Below are 18,547 nucleotides of genomic sequence, written 5' to 3'. Positions count from 1 at the left end.
CCCCCGGAGGCCCCTGTGCTGCCACGGGCTCTGGGGTCGGTTCCGACCCAAGCGCGTTCGTTTGTCTCCGGGGCGGAGGGGCCGGGTTGCGGGTTCCCCTCTCCGGTACCAGCGGGGGAGGGCGCGGGCCCCCCAGGGTGCCGGGGGCGGGGCGGGGCTGCCCGGGGCGGGGCGGGGAGGGCCGGGCGGGCTCCGGCGCTTTTCACGCGGGGCCGCGGCCGCTTTGTCTGCGGGGAAAGTTGGGCGGCGGGGCGGGGGCTGCGGCGCTGTCCCGGCACCTGCTGCGGGGCGGCGGGGCCGACCATCCCCTTCGCTCCCGTCCCCTCCCCTTCTCTTCTCTTCTCCCGAGGCGGCGCCTCTCGCTCGTGTTCCCCGCAGCCGGCGCAGGGGCAGCGCGGCGGGGCCATGGGCGCCCGTGCCGCCGCCTGGGTGCCGTGGTGCCTGCTCAGCGCCGCGCTGGCCGCCGCCGCCGCCGCCCCAGGTGAGTGTCCGGCCCGGCCCGGCCCGCGGGGGTCCCTGCCCTGAGGAGAAGCCGAGCTCCCGTGCTGAGGAGCCCCCGGCCCACGGGTGGGGGTTTGGGGCACCTTCCCCCGCCTTTCCCCTTCTCCTGGCCGGGCGGGGGTCCGCCTCCCGCCCCCCGCCATTTTGGCGGCCTCTCCACGCGCCCGGTGAGGGGCAGCGGGGCCAAGCCGTGCGGGCCCCGTCCCGCCTCTGCCCCCCGGCTGTTCCCGCTCGCAGACACGCGTGGGGTGGCGGCTCCGCGCTGGCGGGCGGGGAGCGCCGGGGGCAGCGGAGCGTGTCCCGCAGCCAGCACGGCGGGAGGAGGCGGGAGGAGGCGGGAGGGAGCCCCGGGGCTGCCCGCCGCGCTCCGCACCTTTTCCTGACGCCCGCAGGGCGAGGAGGCAGCTCGGGGCAGCAGCGAGCCCCTGCGGGCTGAGGCTCGGCTCTGCGGGGGTGTTTGTCCAAAGCCGCCAACACGGCGGTTTCCCGCGGCCTCGGGCGCTGGTGGCAGCGGTGCGGGCACAGCCGGGCGCTGGTGGCAGCGGTGCGGGCACAGCCGGGCGCTGGTGGCAGCGGTGCGGGCACCCCCGGGCGCTGGTGGCAGCGGTGCGGGCACCCCCGGGCGCTGGTGGCAGTGGTGCGGGCACCCCCGGGCGCTGGTGGCAGCGGTGCGGGCACCCGTGGGCGCTGGTGGCAGTGGTGCGGGCACCCCCGGGCGCTGGTGGCAGCGATGCAGGCACAGCCGGGCGCTGGTGGCAGCGATGCGGGCACCCCGGGTGTAGGTGGCAGCGGTGCGGGCACAGCCGCCTGCCCGCGGAGCTGGACACACACGCTGGGGTGACAGGGACAGGAGCTGTGGCGGTGGGAGCAGGGAGCCACATCCCCCTTGCTCTGGTTTAAGGAGGGTTCGGTTCAACTTTGTGCTGTGCGGGTGTTGCTGCGGGAGCGCTCCGAACGCCCTTGCAGGCACCGAGCGTTGCGTTCATCTCTTGTCATTGAACAGGTGTTCTGGGCAGGCTGCTGAGAAGTGCGAGGTTGTGATCCTGTGACGCTGTCACCATTCAGTTTGAAGTTTGGGGGTGCAATGCAGTTGTGCACTGGTGTTCATGGGTTGTTCTCTGGTTTCTCCTTTGGCAATGTGACTGTGGGTTCTTGGTTTCCAAGTGGCAGGCTACCCAGATAGTGCTCCTGCTGTAACATCGCGTGTCCCCTTTGATATATTGCTGAATACGTGTAGTTAGAAATAGCTCCGTGTGAGTTGGGGAATTGCTAGATGTGAGTTTGGGCTGTTAACTTGTGGGGCGGTAGCCCGAGAGACTTAATGGTTTACAAAAAAAAGGGAGCCCAAACCAGTAACCTACCCCATCAGCCTCCTGCGTCCAAGATGCCCAGCGCAAAAACACCAAGGCAAAAAAGCGTGAGGGTTTCTTCTGCAGTGTGTGAAAGATGATAATGTTCATTTGGGGAGCCCTTTTGGGTGAGCTTTGCAAGCAAACAGTCATTAATCTCACCGGTGCCTCGGAGCTGGAACAAAGAGCCATGTTGCCAAACTCGGTGTGCGTGGCGCGGGCACGTCTTGGGCTCGCCCAGAGCCCGGAGCGAAAATACACCTGGGACGTACTTGTGACTAAGGATTTTCAGAGCCCTATAGGGATGGGTTATGTCCTTTGTAACTTGTGAGGGAGTGAAACGTGCTTTTGCATTCGGAAGAATCAGATTTTCTGCGTTTGCTTTCCAGTTGTTTGTGGCTGGAGTGAGGCTGCGTGTGCAGAGCGGGCTGTGGGGCACAGAGGGGTTTGGGAGGTGTGTGCGGGGCTGTGGGGCACAGAGGGGTTTGGGAGGTGTGTGCGGGGCTGTGGGGCACAGAGGGGTTTGGGAGGTGTGTGCGGGGCTGTGGGGCACAGAGGGGTTTGGGAGGTGTGTGCGGGGCTGTGGGGCACAGAGGGGTTTGGGAGGTGTGTGCGGGGCTGTGGGGCACAGAGGGGTTTGGGAGGTGTGTGCGGGGCTGTGGGGCACAGAGGGGTTTGGGAGGTGTGTGTGGGGCACAGTGGGGTTTGGGAGGTGTGTGTGGGGCACAGTGGGGTTTGGGAGGTGTGTGTGGGGCACAGAGGGGTTTGGGAGGTGTGTGTGGGGCACAGAGGGGTTTGGGAGGTGTGTGCGGGGCTGTGGGGCACAGGGGGGTTTGGGAGGTGTGTGTGGGGCACAGGGGGGTTTGGGAGGTGTGTGTGGGGCACAGGGGGGTTTGGGAGGTGTGTGTGGGGCACAGAGGGGTTTGGGAGGTGTGTGTGGGGCACAGGGGGGTTTGGGAGGTGTGTGTGGAGCACAGGGGGGTTTGGGAGGTGTGTGTGGGGCACAGGGGGGTTTGGGAGGTGTGTGTGGGGCACAGGGGGGTTTGGGAGGTGTGTGTGGGGCACAGGGGGGTTTGGGAGGTGCGTGTGGGGCACAGGGGGGTTTGGGAGGTGCGTGTGGGGCACAGAGGGGTTTGGGAGGTGCGTGTGGGGCACAGGGGGGTTTGGGAGGTGCGTGTGGGGCACAGGGGGGTTTGGGAGGTGCGTGCGGGGCACAGGGGGGTTTGGGAGGTGCGTGCGGGGCACAGGGGGGTTTGGGAGGTGCGTGCGGGGCACAGGGGGGTTTGGGAGGTGCGTGCGGGGCACAGGGGGGTTTGGGAGGTGCGTGCGGGGCACAGGGGGGTTTGGGAGGTGCGTGCGGGGCACAGGGGGGTTTGGGAGGTGCGTGCGGGGCACAGGGGGGTTTGGGAGGTGCGTGCGGGGCACAGGGGGGTTTGGGAGGTGCGTGCGGGGCACAGGGGGGTTTGGGAGGTGCGTGCGGGGCACAGGGGGGTTTGGGAGGTGCGTGCGGGGCACAGGGGGGTTTGGGAGGTGCGTGCGGGGCACAGGGGGGTTTGGGAGGTGCGTGCGGGGCACAGGGGGGTTTGGGAGGTGCGTGCGGGGCACAGGGGGGTTTGGGAGGTGCGTGCGGGGCACAGGGGGGTTTGGGAGGTGCGTGCGGGGCACAGGGGGGTTTGGGAGGTGCGTGCGGGGCACAGGGGGGTTTGGGAGGTGCGTGCGGGGCACAGGGGGGTTTGGGAGGTGCGTGCGGGGCACAGGGGGGTTTGGGAGGTGCGTGCGGGGCACAGGGGGGTTTGGGAGGTGCGTGCGGGGCACAGGGGGGTTTGGGAGGTGCGTGCGGGGCACAGGGGGGTTTGGGAGGTGCGTGCGGGGCACAGGGGGGTTTGGGAGGTGCGTGCGGGGCACAGGGGGGTTTGGGAGGTGCGTGCGGGGCACAGGGGGGTTTGGGAGGTGCGTGCGGGGCACAGGGGGGTTTGGGAGGTGCGTGCGGGGCACAGGGGGGTTTGGGAGGTGCGTGCGGGGCACAGGGGGGTTTGGGAGGTGCGTGCGGGGCACAGGGGGGTTTGGGAGGTGCGTGCGGGGCACAGGGGGGTTTGGGAGGTGCGTGCGGGGCACAGGGGGGTTTGGGAGGTGCGTGCGGGGCACAGGGGGGTTTGGGAGGTGCGTGCGGGGCACAGGGGGGTTTGGGAGGTGCGTGCGGGGCACAGGGGGGTTTGGGAGGTGCGTGCGGGGCACAGGGGGGTTTGGGAGGTGCGTGCGGGGCACAGGGGGGTTTGGGAGGTGCGTGCGGGGCACAGGGGGGTTTGGGAGGTGCGTGCGGGGCACAGGGGGGTTTGGGAGGTGCGTGCGGGGCACAGGGGGGTTTGGGAGGTGCGTGCGGGGCACAGGGGGGTTTGGGAGGTGCGTGCGGGGCACAGGGGGGTTTGGGAGGTGCGTGCGGGGCACAGGGGGGTTTGGGAGGTGCGTGCGGGGCACAGGGGGGTTTGGGAGGTGCGTGCGGGGCACAGAGGGGTTTGGGAGGTGCGTGCGGGGCACAGGGGGGTTTGGGAGGTGCGTGCGGGGCACAGGGGGGTTTGGGAGGTGCGTGCGGGGCACAGGGGGGTTTGGGAGGTGTGTGTGGGGCACAGAGGGGTTTGGGAGGTGTGTGTGGGGCACAGAGGGGTTTGGGAGGTGCGCGTGGGTTCTGCTTTGGCTGCCGCAGCCGTTTCCGTGCGTGCTGTGCGCTGAGCTCCTGGGCACAGGGCGGCTCGTTCGCAGTGTGCTCATAGTGCCTGGCACAAGGGGCCCGAGATGTAATCACAGCCTCTTCAAGCACCAGTAGGAAATGCTTTTTTCTTTTTTAAATGGTTTTCCTGTGTCTTTTTGAGGTCTTCGAGCCCTTGGTGGGGGCTCTGATGCCGTATTTCACATTTTAAGGTGTTAAATTATTGTTATATTAATTCTTTCAAGGATCTGTATACGTCAGTGAGCGAAATCTAAGGGCAGCGAGGCTTTTTGAGGAGTAAACCATTCGAGTTGTGCTGGTCTTCACTAACCGGTGATGAGTTTTGGGTTTTGTTTCCACGTGCCTTTGGACAGAATGTGACCGTGTGTTCTGCACCGACTTCTGCGGCACGGCTGGGTGACCAACCTTGAAATGGTCCCTTCTTGCCAAAGGAAGAATGTGAGGGGGGAGAGAGGCGTTGGAGGGCAGGAAGATAGCGGGTATTTGGAAATCGGTGCAGTAACGTGAGGCCGGGAGAAAGCATGGCCAAGTGTTTTGTTGGCTTTGAAGTTCCAGTAGATAAAGGAGCAGGAACTGCTGGGGTGGGAGTCGCCCTGCCCTGGCGAGGGTGCCGCTCCAGGGCGGCTGTGAGCAGGAGCTCTGCGTTCCTTCGGAGCAGCCTGGCGCCAGGGTTTCCTCAGCCCGTTTGTCTCATCTCCGTTTTACGGAAAACACGGCTCTTGGGTGAGGAATTTCCTCGTTCCCTGGGTGGTCCCTTGAGGCAGCTTTTCTGCGTTCTTTTCTTCTTGGGTTGCTTTTGATTTCGCATTCTTGTCGTGTTTGCAGTGCGCAGATGCGTGTAGTTTGGGAACAGCCTAGATAATCAATGAAAGAACCGTCATACAACTTATGCTTTTAATTTCTATCCTATTTGTTGAAGGAGAACACTAAAATATATTTGAATGGGTGTATATCTGTACTGCTTACTTGGAGAACCTTTGAGGACGACTGGTGGCCTGGCGAGTGCCATGGACCTGTTGTTGGGTGCAATGGGACCCATTGTGCACAGAGCAGTGGTTTTGGAGCAGGAATCCATGCTGGCTCTTTTTGCAGTGATTACGTTTCCATGTGCTTTTTTTTTCCTATAAATGGCCAGAGGATTTATCGGAGCACAGAGAAGACTGCCTTTTAGCATGCCACTTAAATGCCTGGTGTTTTGAAGGGCTGGATTTTGCCTCCGAAAGGCTGTGCCTTCCCTTTAGTTCAGTGAGAGCCTGGACGATTATTCAAAGTTGAAAGTGAGTTCTTAGGTGCACACTGTGAGAGTTCCCATCTGGCGGGGGCAGCCTTGGTGGCAGCGGAGGGGGCGAACACGGGCACCTCCAGCGAGTGGGACTTGTTGTCTGTGTCCTGTCTGAGAGAGACGGGGTCACTTCTTGCAGTTATAACACTGTGATGCTTTACCTGTTGCGTAGGAGGCTGTGGGTGCACTGGGGGTGTGCTGGTGTTACTTGCTTCTGATCGCTTCCCTGTTTCTTGCCCCGCAGGTGCCTGTGTCTACCGAGGCTCGTTGTTCGAGGTAGGTGAACTGGAACGCGGTACGTGCGCGGGGTGTTTGAGGATGTGCTGTTGACCTTGGCTCCGGTTTCTGATCTGTGTCACCCCGCCGCTGGGGTGCCTGATGGTGCTGCATTTCGACCTGCTGGAAAGAAACAGCAAACTCAGTATTGCCCTGCGGCTTGGCCTGCCAAGGGTAAATGCTGCAGCTCCTCCTGGATACGCACGCGTTTCAAGGGAGAAACCAGCAAGTGGCTGGAGGTGCAGCTCAAGGTCCTGATGTGAATGGCAAAGGCACCAGATGGGACTCTCCCAGCTGCCCCACGTTCTCAAACGGGACAGCAGAGATGGGCACGGCGAGAGGAGCCGCGTTGTCCTGGCGTGGCCGGGTGGTGGGGCAGGCTTGGCTGTGGCACACACTGCATCTTAACACACTGTGTGATCCACAAAACTGGTTCCTTTGTTCACCCTGAGCTGGGTATTTCTCAATTCTCTCTGCAGCGGGCTACAAATACGCTGAATTTACCGTGCAGTTCCCTTCTGTGTCTTCTCTTTTCCGTCTCGGTGGTTTTCCTAGACGCACACACTGGCTAAAGCAGATGGTTAACATTTAATAACCCAGATGTGGGAGCTGTATGCCAGAGCTTTGTCAGGACGTGTTGGATTTCTCATGGATACAATTAGATAATTACCCAGCATTTATAAATTTCACGAGTTGTTGTACGTTCTGTCTTTCCAGATGCATTTGGAGAGCCTTGTTTAGGAAACAATTCCCTGTGCTTTATCATTTACTTCTCCTTTTTAAATTCCCCACATGAAAACTGCGGTTTTTCTTCCATAGGTCGCTAGTGCAGGTTGTGTTTCCTCATTCCTTCCCTCTCCTCAACCCTGACAAACTCCATTGGGTTTCCTGTTACCGTGTTCTCTCTGCAGCGGGGGCTGCGATGGCCACTTAATTGGTAGAGATGGTGGCCACCGGGTGTTGCCCGTGGGACAAGGGGCAGGAGGGGGCTGGGGTGGCCAGCTTTGCAGGAAGAATTGCATTCGCTGTTTCTGTGTCAAACGTGACTTTAGTTTTGAACCACCAGCACTGGCTTTTCTGTCCTCGTTTCTTGCGTGTTGTAAATGACGAGTCACCTGAAAACTCATTTTCTGTCTCTTCAGCACCATCACTCAGAGCTGTGTAAGTCACCCAGTGGGTCGCGGTTCTGGAACAATCATCTTGCTGTTTCTATGGGCTACTCAAAAGTCTTCAGTCATATTCAGGGATGTAACTTTAGTGCCTATCAGATGACTTTTAAAGGTCTTTGAGCTCAACAAGAAAGTTTTAATTATCCCCAGATGGTATTTTACAGAAGTGCTGTTTACACTGAATATATGATTACATCAGTAGTTAAAGGTGTTCACACTGAATATCCGTGTACATCAGTAGTTAAAGGTGTTCACACTGAATATATGTGTACATCAGTAGTTAAAGGTGTTCACACTGAATATATGTGTACATCAGTAGCTAAAGGTGTTTACACTGAATATCCGTGTACATCAGTAGCTAAAGGTGTTCACACTGAATATCCGTGTACATCAGTAGTTTCAGGTGTTCACACTGAATATCCGTGTACATCAGTAGTTTTGGGTGTTTACACTGAATATACGTGTACATCAGTAGTTAAAGGTGTTCACACTGAATATCCGTGTACATCAGTAGTTTTGGGTGTTTACACTCTGAATGCACGTGTACATCAGTAGTTAAAGGTGTTCACACTGAATATCCGTGTACATCAGTGGTTTCAGGTGTTCACACTGAATATCCATGTACATCAGTAGTTTCGGGTGTTTACACTCTGAATGCACGTGTACATCAGTAGTTAAAGGTGTTTACACTGCGTGTACGTGTACATCAGTAGTTTCAGGTGTTTACACTGAATATATGTGTACATCAGTACTTTCAGGAGAGAGAAAATGAAGAGAGCTTGGTTTGGATGGACCTGCCCGTCGCTGAACGGCACTGAGTATATGAAAGGGAGTTGGGGTGTGATCTTGGCACCTCTCAAATGCCACATAAGTCCGTTAAGGTTGAGCTTTGCACTGGGTAGCGGGGCAGTCGCATAGGGAGCAAAACGGGGTGTTTGTATTGAAACACCCTTTTCCTTTGGGTAGCTGGTGTCCCCATCAGAAATGCCGGTGTGAAAGGCGCTCACCGTCACAGGGGTCGCACGCACTGGTTGCGTTCATTGCTGCGCAGCTGTCTGGGATAAATGGCTCTGTGAGCCTTTCCAGCGCACGTTAACTCTCCGGCTGCTGCTCTCGTACCTGCTGCATTTCTCAAGGCGTCCAAGATGCTCCGTGGTGCTTTCGGGAGGCCTGTTAGGGATGGCACTCTCGCAGAGGGGGGCGTTGATGTTGTGTCCCCGCGCCGCGCCGCCCGCCCTGGGAGCGGCTGGAAAGAGCCGCGTGGCGCTGGGATGCGCTCGAGTTTGCGATGCTGGGGTGTCTGTATTTCTGCCACGCGTGTTAACCAGCTTCCCGTGTGAATCTATATGGCTGGAAGAGCGCTGTAATTCCCCCAGGGCTGTGATTTATTGCCGAGTGCCGCTGGAATGAAGTACTGACTTGATTTTGTAATCATTAGAGCTACTTCAGATTCATTCGGTAATGAATCCTCTAACTAACGCCGTGAGCTCGGCTTGGGAATACCTATATTAGCAGCTGGAGTGCTGTGGCAAAGGGAGAGTCCTCAGCATTTTCAGACACCATCAGCCGTGTTCCTGAGGATCGGTGGGGAGAAAAAGCTCTCCCTGCTCCCCTGGGTGGGAAATCCCGAATGTGATTCCTTCCTGTATCTATTTGAAGGATTTTAAACCAGATGTTTCATTACTCAGAAAAATACACAAGTTTCCTAAACTGCTTCCTGTGTGTTTTGTGGAGATCAAAATGAAACTTTCTGAAGAATCGGGAAATTTTAAATGAACTTTGATACTGAGCGTAAACTTCCAGTGGCGTGGCCGGGCGCTGAGTTAGGGAACGGCAGCGCGATGCTGGTTTGCAGAGGAGACCCAGGGCCGGCGGCTCAGACAGGAGCTCCTGAGCTGGTTTAGGCAGAGCCGTCATTGCTGATGCTCTAATAGCCAACCCTGAGTCAGTGGGCGCAATAAATCCTTGGGTGCGTTGAGCCGGGTGCAGCGGTTTCAGGTGGAAACGTGAGCAAACTTGTTAGCAATTTCTTTTGTGCGTTTTTTGCAGATTTCTAGATTCTTCTATAAATGTAGAAGGCCTAATTTTGTTTAGTGTTGAAGGAGTTAATTTGCAGTTAAATTCCGAATATTACAGAGTGAAAGTGACTTGCCACGTGTTTATCCTGCTGGATTTTCTTGTTTGTTTTAGAGAACGGGAATTTTCGAAGTGTCCGGTTCTGAAAAGCCGGGTTTCCATTGGAAGTGTGGAACATGTGCATTGATTCCTCGTGATCTCCGTTCCTCGGCGGGTGTGCAAGGCCATCCCGTGGAAAAGGAAGCTGAAGGTCCTGTGGGAAGCTTTCCACAGGACAAGTGAACTGCGCTCCCATCGGGTGGTCTGAAGAGGGATTCTTACGGCCCTCCTCCTTATTTCATTTGATTTGTAATATGGACCCCTCACTGGTTTGTAATATGAACCCCTCTTATTAGCATTTTTCTTTTACTATTAATAAAAATAGGGTGTATTAGTATTACAAATAAATGGGGGACGATGCCTCCCAAGCAGAATACTTTTGCTGGGCTCCCACCCCCTCAGTATCAGCGGGCAGAGCTGGTGCTCCGAGCCGTGCCTGTTCAGTGTGCGCCACGCAGGCAGCTCTGGTTTAGAAGGCAGCCCCAGCCTGTCCGCTCTTAGGCTGGGTTCATTTCAGAAGCCTGGCATTCCTGTGGTAGGTGAAGTTTATTGTTAGACCCTGCTCTAATATTCAAGTCCAGCCCAGTGGACCACAGCAGTTTGCTAACAGACAATAATTTCTTTCCTCGTGGTCTTGCGTGTAAATCTGTGTTTTGCTTTGCAGGTAGCAGCAAGGGGGCTGATCTGATCTGATCTGATCTGATCTTCAAGGTCGTGTCTTTCACTCTGCGTCCCGTTTACACCAGAGCCGTCTTTAGGCTCTAGAAATAGCTGATAAATCCACACGCTCAGGCTGAGGAGATGCTCATTTCTCCTATGGCAGCTTCGATAAGTAACCTCCTCGTTAACATCAGCAGTGCTGTCTGTGTAAGAGCTGCGGTGAGGTCTCTACACACGATGTTTTCAGTGCTCTCTGTATGACGCCAGCGTGTTTTTAACCTTACTGAAGTCATTTCATGCTTCTGTAGCTCATTGGCTTTTTTGTGTATTTATAGAAGGTATTTTGTTCAAGCACTGCAGTAGAAATGATGAGAGCATCTGGTTAAATCCATCACATCTTGTAGAACAGCCTCTTAATGCTTGTTCTCAGTTAGATGGAATAGGAAAAAAATAGCCTTGGTAATTGATCCTTTCTTCCTTTAGATGGTTACAGCAATATTTTAAAGGCTTTAGATACTTAATATAATTAGCGTGCCATAAGTGTCACCGCTGTGCTTTTCTGCGATGGAAACGGCCTTGGTGAGCTATGAGAGCTGTGAAACAGAGATGAGTTTCAGAGAGCTGTTTATAGCCTCCTGTTTCACGGGATCGTAGTAAAGGGTGCATCCGGGAGCTTTGATTTGCTAAAGAACATTTCTTTTCTCTTTTGGAGGGGTCTGGTTTCTGTGCCATTCCAGACCAGCCTGTGCAAGCAAATCCGCAAGCGCACTGAACTCAGGACCCTGGTCCAAATGCAAGACAGGATGGTAGGCAGGGATACCAGGTTTGTGGAGGAAGACGGTGATTTACCTGGGTCTGGGTTAGAGCCTAAGGACCCTGTCCTAAGCTGAGGGTTGGGTGAGGATATAACGCACCTGGGGCGGGTTTGGGAGCCAAACGAATTTCACTGTTGTGTGCAGGAGAAGGTTCTGCCGTTCGCTCTCCCCGCGGGGTGGAAGGGGCGATTTGGGGTCCGGGCTTACCCTGGGCCCTGCCCGCGGGATGCTGGGGAGGCGGGAGAGCCGCGGGGCGCTGACGTTCCCGTTTTGTCACCCCCGAGCCGCGGTGACAGCGGCACCTGTGTGCAGCGATGGAGCGGCTGCGCCGGGGCTGCCGGCCGCGCCAGGACGCCCCGAAACACCCGCCCCGCGCTGGCACGGCACCCGCTCTCCTTCATCCTTCTGGGAAGCGGCGCCGGAGCGATTCGGACAGTGACTGCAGACTCGCCAGTTCACAGAGAAACTGGAGGTGAGGCCAGAGGCGCTTGGGGAAATGCGATCAGTGCGTTTCTATTTGGGGAGCCCGAATTCCTGTGCTCTGTGGCTGCAGGGCTGGGTCCTCAGCTGCTGGAGTGGCTTCAGCTGCTTTGATGTCCGTTTTAGCAGCTGGGCACTGGACCCTGACGCTGGCTGTCAGCCCACCAGCGCCGAGCTTTTTCTGCAAGGTGGGAACTGCTTCATCCGTGTTTTCCAAAGAGATCGTGGGTTCACCTTTCAGCTGTATCTGGAGGGGATTTGCAGTACCCCCAGCCCCTGCTCTTGTTCTTTCCTCATCGTGGCCGTGCATGTGAAGTCTTGGCTCGTTTCCTTTGAGCCAGGCTCACACGTAATCACATAAAGAAATGACCTAGCTTTGGCTGGGAGCGGTGGGGAAAGCTGGCCTCGGGGAGTGTGTTAAAGCAGATACGCCGCTGGTGGCATCGAGATCCCCTGCAGACACCCTCACCCCAGCTGCCCTGGTGGGGATGGGGGTTCCTCTTGTGCTCATTACCTTTTTGTGGGCCGATTCGAGGTGAGGGGTGGTGATAACTCTGTAGGATTCTTGGGTTTTTTAATGGTTTTTCGGTTAAAGGAACGCCTGCAGGGCTCAGTTGTACCCAGAGCTACCGGACCGAGCAGCCCCTGAGATGTGCCCTGCAGTTACTCATGAGCAGTTACTCATTAATGGCTCCTTCTCTGTGCTGCTGGCTGTCCCTGTGCACGTGGAGGTATCGGCAATAAACCCGGACTGGTAGGTTTGGGCCAATTCCTTCTGTTCTTAAGGCAGACAGCGCTGTGTTTCTTTGGCGTGTCATGCAGGATTGTGGTCGTGCTGTGTTGCGCCAGCTTCCCACTACAAAAACGCTGGTTATGTGGGTTTTGATAGACTAAGGAGCAAAGCACAAAGCTCACATCACCTGGGCTTGTGCGGGCACGGCATTCAGGGTGTCCAGAGCTCGACGTGAGGCCAGGCGCAGCAGCACGGCCCCCGTGTCAGGTGCGGCAGGACGGGCTCCATTCTGTGCCCCGCGCGTGTCTGCGTGGGCTCGGCGGGGCTGCTCTGCTCACACGCGGTGCTCTTCGCCTCCCTGGGCGCTGGGAGCCTTGCCGGTCGGCGGTGCTTTGCCCCCGGCTCCGTGTTCGCGGCTCTGTTTCCTGCCAGGGCGCTTGCTGTGCCTGCTGAGAAGTCAAATGAGGCTTTTTGCGGTGCTTTATTTTTGGCTCGGCACAGCCGGTTTGCTCACTAGGAAGGCGATGATCCCCGTGTGTCTGAAGGAACTGGCAGAGGATGCTTTAGGAATCCAAAGAAAAGTGTGTTCCTCTTTCTCCTCCCCTTCGTTTCCGTTTTTTCTTAATCATCATTTTGTGTAGATATCCAGAGGATTTCCTGATGGGCTTTTGGCCTCCCCGTGTTCCAGTCGCTGGTTTATTGACTGCGTTGTGCATATGGTGACCGTGAAACGAGAGCAGAGCCGTGCCGCTGTGTCCCTTCCTCAACGCAGAGGAGAAGGGAAATCTGAGCGGTGACGAGGGGTTTTATAGGGAAGTTCCTCGGGTCCTCCCCTTCTCCCATTCCCTTTCTCCGAGTGTTTGGCCCGGGTTTTTAATACGAGCATCTGTATAAATAAGTAGAAGTTCCTGCAGGAATGGTGCTGTTAGACACCTGTACTTGTGGGGTCCTGTGTGCAATTTTATCAGATTTTGTTGTGCACTTAGGGAAGGAAGGAGCTTCTGTGCTGTTTGCTGTGGACTTTACCCACCCAGGGCAGGCCAGAGCTTGAGTCCTGTGGGTGAACATAGATCTACAAAAGGGCGCTGTGGTTGCGCTTGTTTGGGTTCCTCTAGCAAGGTAGAAGGCGACGCGGTGCTCAGCTCCGGGTGAGCTCTTGGGAAGGACGTCTTTTGCAAGACGAGTGCTGTGTGCAGGGTCGCAGTCGGCAGGGGACACTGGGCATCCTGAAGAGCGGGTGTGCAGCTGCTGGATCTAATCCTGCTTTTCTTTGGGGTTCTGGGGAGTGCTTTGGCTGCACCGAGCCGTTGTGCGGCACGTGGTGGATGAGCCTGTTGTGCGGAAGGCGCCGGAGCCCGTGTGTCACTGCGGTCCTGAGCCCCCTTCTGCACATGTGAAGGGGGCAGAAGAGTTTCTCGTCCCTTGGGGTCCCCAGGGGGTTAATCTGCTGCAAACAAAATCCAGGGCTGGGGGGTGTCCACAACAGCTGCTTGCATAGGGGAAAGCGCCTACCCGAACCTTTGAGGTGTTAAAAGCAGCTCTGTGCATCCAGTGCCAGGCCCTGGAGAAAGAAAGGCGTGTGGACCCTTTAAATAAAGAACCTGGAAGCTGGTCAGAAAGGTGGTTCATTATATTCTTGTGCCCTTAGCTTTACTGGGGATTTGTTTTCTGCCAGATGTTCTGCTGAGCTTGCTTTGCGCACACATCATCTGAAATGTGCCTGTTGGTGAGCGCGCTATTTTGGGTAGTTCCTCGGAATAATATTTTTAAAATCCTAATCAACAAATCCATCGGTCCAAAAAAAAAAGGAGGTTTTGCAGAAAGAATTTTGTTGTTTTTCAAAGTGTTTTTTATCCGAAAGCTTTCGGTTGAGTGTTCTGAGCAGCTCTGGTGAACACGACACCTTTGCGGGGGCTGTAGGGAAGGCACCGCAGGGACAGGCAGTGAGCTGTGCTGTCACTTCGGCTCTGTCACCCACACCCCCGGCCCCCCAGGGCAGGTCCCTGCTCCTTCCCGGCTGCGCTGCCCTGTTTTCCTCCTGATTGAGGTGTTCTCCGCAGTGACCCTGTGCACCGGCACCGGCTGCTTGTGCCAAAACATGGGCTGGGGGAACCTCGAGCAGCACGCCATGAGTTAGGAGTAGAAGTGCCGAGGGCGTCCTCGTGAGCAGAGATGCTTCGTTTGGTTATTCTCACTTGGTTAATTGTATCGGAGCTGCGATCTTCTCACACTCCTCCCTTACCTCTGTCTTAGTTCCTCCAGACTGGGAAATATTGTTTGTTCCTATTCTCATCTCCTCTCCGCTCCTGTCCCTGTGTGACAGGAGGGACCAAGGCGCTGCTCTGGCAAAGCCCGTACTCGGATGTTTGGTGGTTTCGGAGGGCAGGAGTTGTCCCTCGCTCCCAGCAGGGGTAGGAGCAGGTTTGCCCGTCTGATCACAAGGCTGGGGAATGGAGCAGCTTGTCCCTGAGCCTTGTGTGTCCCTCCCGTTAAACCTTTACCCGGCGTGGGATCATTCCCCAGCCCCAAGGAAGGGAAACGTGAAGGGTCAGCCTCTTAAGGGTTGCGGTGAACTGGGTCAGACCCTTAGGGCTTGCTCCTCGTGGGCTGTGAGCCAGAAAGGCGAAGCTGGGTTTGCTCTGGAGAGCAGCGATGTGCCGTGTGGGTCGGCGAACGTGTTTGCACGGCTCCTCTGGGTGTGCACGAGAGTTTATCTCGGGGACCCGCCACAAAGGCATTTATTTCTTCTTGTCTCGCACCAGAGGCCAGGGCCAGCTGTGTGGTTTTGTTCCTGTTACCAAGAAGTAGATGAGTTAGAGGAGAGACATGCAGGGTCCTCATGCACCCGGCGTTTGGCCCGGATCCTGCCCGCTCGTGCTGCCCTTTCCCCAAAGAACAGGCTCCTCCAGCTCTGTGCCTTTATTTGTTCCCCAGGGAAATAAAGTAACGCGTTTTCATTTGCATTTCTTTTATTGTTTGAGCAGCTCAAGCGTGCTGCTAGAGAAGTGCCTGCCAACGTGCCCTTGATAAATGGGGCCCTACGGTATAGGAGAGGGCAGATTTAGTAAAAAAATGGTGACATCTCGTTGGTTTGAGAGCTCTGGTTCTTCACCTGAACGTCCGGTGTGTGCGCTGAGCCCACTGAGCTTCGTTATTGAGCTGGTGGGCTCCGGGTTCACAGCCCAGCAGGAATGGGGCTGTAGAAATAGCAGTGGGACTGTTCCTGCCCTGTGACACCGGTTTGGGGGTGCAGGAGGAGGGATCTGGGGGAGGCGCTGGGCTGTGAGCTCAGCCTGAGCCATTGCTCAAAGGGAAGGGTAACGGGTTATTTGTAGAAGAAAATGGAGTAGCCAGAAAATGAAAGCTGGATAAATTCATCTTAGAAATTTGGTCAACTTTTACAGTGAAGACAGGGAATCGCAGGAACAATTTCCTGAGGCGTGCTGTGAATTATTCTGTATCGCTAGAAATCTTTAATCGCGGTCGGCTTTTCCCCTGAAGTTAGGCTGTGCTTAAATGGCAGCTGTTGGACCGGAATGGAGAGTTCGCTGAGTCAAATAGCACAGACCTCCTTGCGTTAAGGACCGGGAAGGCTCCGTTTGGTGTGGAATCGTGCAAGTGCAGTAGCACACGGACGGTGTAGTATTCGCCTCACCTGCCTTTTCATGTCGCGCTGAAGGGGAAGCTCAAGTGCCGTGATTTTGTCTTTTTGCCTCGGTAATACTCTGTGCCTCAGTGAGACAAAGGTAAAAACCAGGTGTTTCAGCTTCAAAGGCTGGGCCTTGCTTGCACGTCACTCTTACTGAAGGAGCCACCTGCAAATACTGGGCAGAAATGGTCTATAAACGTGGACAATGAAATTATTTGTGTGGTTCTTGAAGGAAAGGGGACAGGGGGAGGATTCCCTCCCTGCCCCGTCAGCGCCGCCGTCCGGCCCGTTCACAGCCTTGTCCTGCGGGTCGTGTTCTGCCCCGCTGGTGCGACCGGCCGGGCGGGCACAGAGGGGTTGTGGTGGCACAGAGGGGTTGTGGTGGCACAGACCGCTGCCAGGTCAGAGTCATGGAGCTGTAAGCTTCTCCTGCGTTAGAAACACAGTTTGCGGTAGCAAACTGTGCTGTGTTCCAGCTCCTGCGAGGATTAATTACAGATGGGAGCTGTGACAGCTACATCAAGTGCCTATGATGTGCAAACCTCATTAAGCGGACTCAGTAGCAGTGCTGTAATCCAAGAGAAATGGGGTAGGATGACGAGGGAAGAAAAGGAAAATACTCTGCAGGAACTGGAAAAAATCCTCAGTGTCTAAATCCGCTGAAGCAATTGCTTCTGGCCCTTCACCTTTAATGGGGAATTTTAGACCACAAGCTTTTAAAGCAAGGCATGGACACGGACCTTTCCGTGGCTCTGAAAACTCAGCTCGGTTCTTGAGCAGGGAGGAGTTGTTGGGCAAACCATGGATGTGAATCAGTAGGAAAAGGATGAGGAGTCTGACTTCCCACCCGTTTCTTATGAATTTCAGCATCGTAAAATACATCTGTTCTCTGCTGCCTTTTCCTCGGGCGCACTGGCGCTTGCCAGAGATGTAATTGCCAAGGTGGAGTCAGTTAAAACATATTTAAAACCATCGTGAGGAAAACCTGTAGCCTTTTCTATGCGTGCGGGCAAATAATTCGCTCTCCAGACTTGATGGAGTTATGGGTGGGTTTAAGGTTTGTTGTAGGAAACAGCCGTGTAAAGCACTGCTCTGATGGAAGGGAAGTGATGGAGGTTTCGAAGCACAGAGGCGGTTCTGAGGGTTCGGGAGGCACAGGATGGACAAGACAGACAGGCGGATTGGGGTGTGCAAACACTTGTGTGTTTTATACCTACAGTGAGAAGCGCACTGTAAGGATTGTTGGACTTAAACAGTTAGGACTAGAAAAGCTGGGGACTGGTAGGGAGTCTGGTGGGAACGGATGGCGAATCTCACAGTCTTTTTGGCAAATGTTCGTGGCTGGGCCGTGGGGCACCTGGGTTGAAATGCTGCTTCGTCCTGGCTCTGCACGGCCGGGTAACCCCGGGCACGTGGGGTTGTTGTGTTGCAGGGAGCGCTGGTCTGTGTTACACGCGGTTTGTGTGGGGTCTGCTCGCTAAACACCATCACTAATGTACCGGTCCTGCTTGTTGTAGAGCTGATAATGCCCCCTTTGTCCCCCGTCTGGTGTCGACCAAGCAAGCTTTGCATCCAGCCTGCATTTTCTGAACCCGAGTTTGCGTCTCAGCCCTGTTCCATAATTTATTGTGTGACTTGCAGAATTTCTCTCTGTATCTGTGGCTGCTGGAAAAAGAAACGCTGTTCCCTTTGGTGGCTGGAGACAAAACCAGTGTCCAGATAGTAAGAGGAAGATCCCACAGCTGATGAAAAGAGAAAACCAGCCATAAATACACAACAAAGAGGTGAATTTTCCCCCAGAACGCTTGACTGGGCTCCTGCGGATGGATGGGAAGGGGTGAGCCCTGTGCTCCACTGCAGGGCACTTTGCTGGGCTTTGGTCTGAGAGCCCAGCTCAGAAAACATCCTTCTGTGGTCATTTCTATAATGGTTTTGTGCATCCGCCTATGTAAGAGAATACAGCTCTGTCCCTTGACTGTTAACAATCCTTTCAGAACGAAAAGCATGGCTGGTTCTCTTTAAACACCTCAAGGTCCTCAGAGGGGTTTGCAAAGCGAAATGCATTTCCCATCTGTCAAACTGAGCTCAAAACGTGTGGCCCGTAGCGGGTTTGTTTGGCTTTCCGGCCCTCACAGCACCTTGTCTCCTGCCGATCCAGCACTGGATGGGCCCCTGGTTCTGCTTTTAACTCCTGCTGCCAGGAATCGTCAGCATGGGCCGAGAGATTTTTCTGTTAACCGAACTGATATAAATGCGCATCATGCAGACTTTGGAATGATGCGTGCTATTCTGTGGAATTGCACTAACTGGTGCTAAATGCTGCGAAGATGTAACTTGTATGGTTCTTCATACCATCATATCTCACTCATTGAGGTAAGGCAGGTGTGAGTCTGGAATGCCGAGGGCTTGTTCTGGTGCATTCCCGTGTGCCAAGGTTCTCCTTTCACCTGGGAGCTCAGTCCCAGGAGATGTTTCTCTGCAGATGGAGCATTCCTGGACAAATCATCGGTTTATCACCACGCATTTAACGCTTTTCCTTCCTGAAACCCGCAGTGACCTGTGTCTGCGAGCCCTGCTTGCTCGGGAAAGGTGTTTTCCAGCAAGAGCTTTTTCTTGTTCTGAAGTTAATTATTCACAAGAATCGCAGGGCTTATTCTGCCTCTTTGTTCTCGTATCAACTGCCTCATCTCAGGGGTGCTCAAGGTCATAGGAGATTCTTGCATAGCCCTCACT

General features: G+C 55.7%; 1 protein-coding gene across 2 annotated transcripts in view; it reads left to right on the top strand.

The window, feature by feature from the left end:
- The window catches only part of FRAS1 (Fraser extracellular matrix complex subunit 1), a 126,197-nt gene that overhangs the window by 8,609 nt on the left and 99,041 nt on the right, over window positions 1-18,547 (top strand). Inside the window, exons 1-2 of one of the 2 annotated variants that reach the window (XM_071808287.1) lie at window positions 285-481; window positions 6,102-6,133. In XM_071808287.1, the coding sequence (XP_071664388.1) occupies window positions 406-481; window positions 6,102-6,133 (108 nt within the window). In that variant the 5' untranslated portion in view covers window positions 285-405. Of the gene's footprint in view, window positions 1-284; window positions 482-6,101; window positions 6,134-18,547 lie in introns of those variants that run through there. The other variant, XM_071808285.1, reaches the window with a different exon arrangement.

This window comes from Patagioenas fasciata, chromosome 4, assembly GCF_037038585.1.
Source record: "Patagioenas fasciata isolate bPatFas1 chromosome 4, bPatFas1.hap1, whole genome shotgun sequence".
Classification (NCBI taxonomy): Eukaryota; Metazoa; Chordata; class Aves; order Columbiformes; family Columbidae; genus Patagioenas; species Patagioenas fasciata.
Note: the sequence above shows the minus strand (reverse complement) of the source record. Positions and strands in the feature narration are given on the sequence as shown.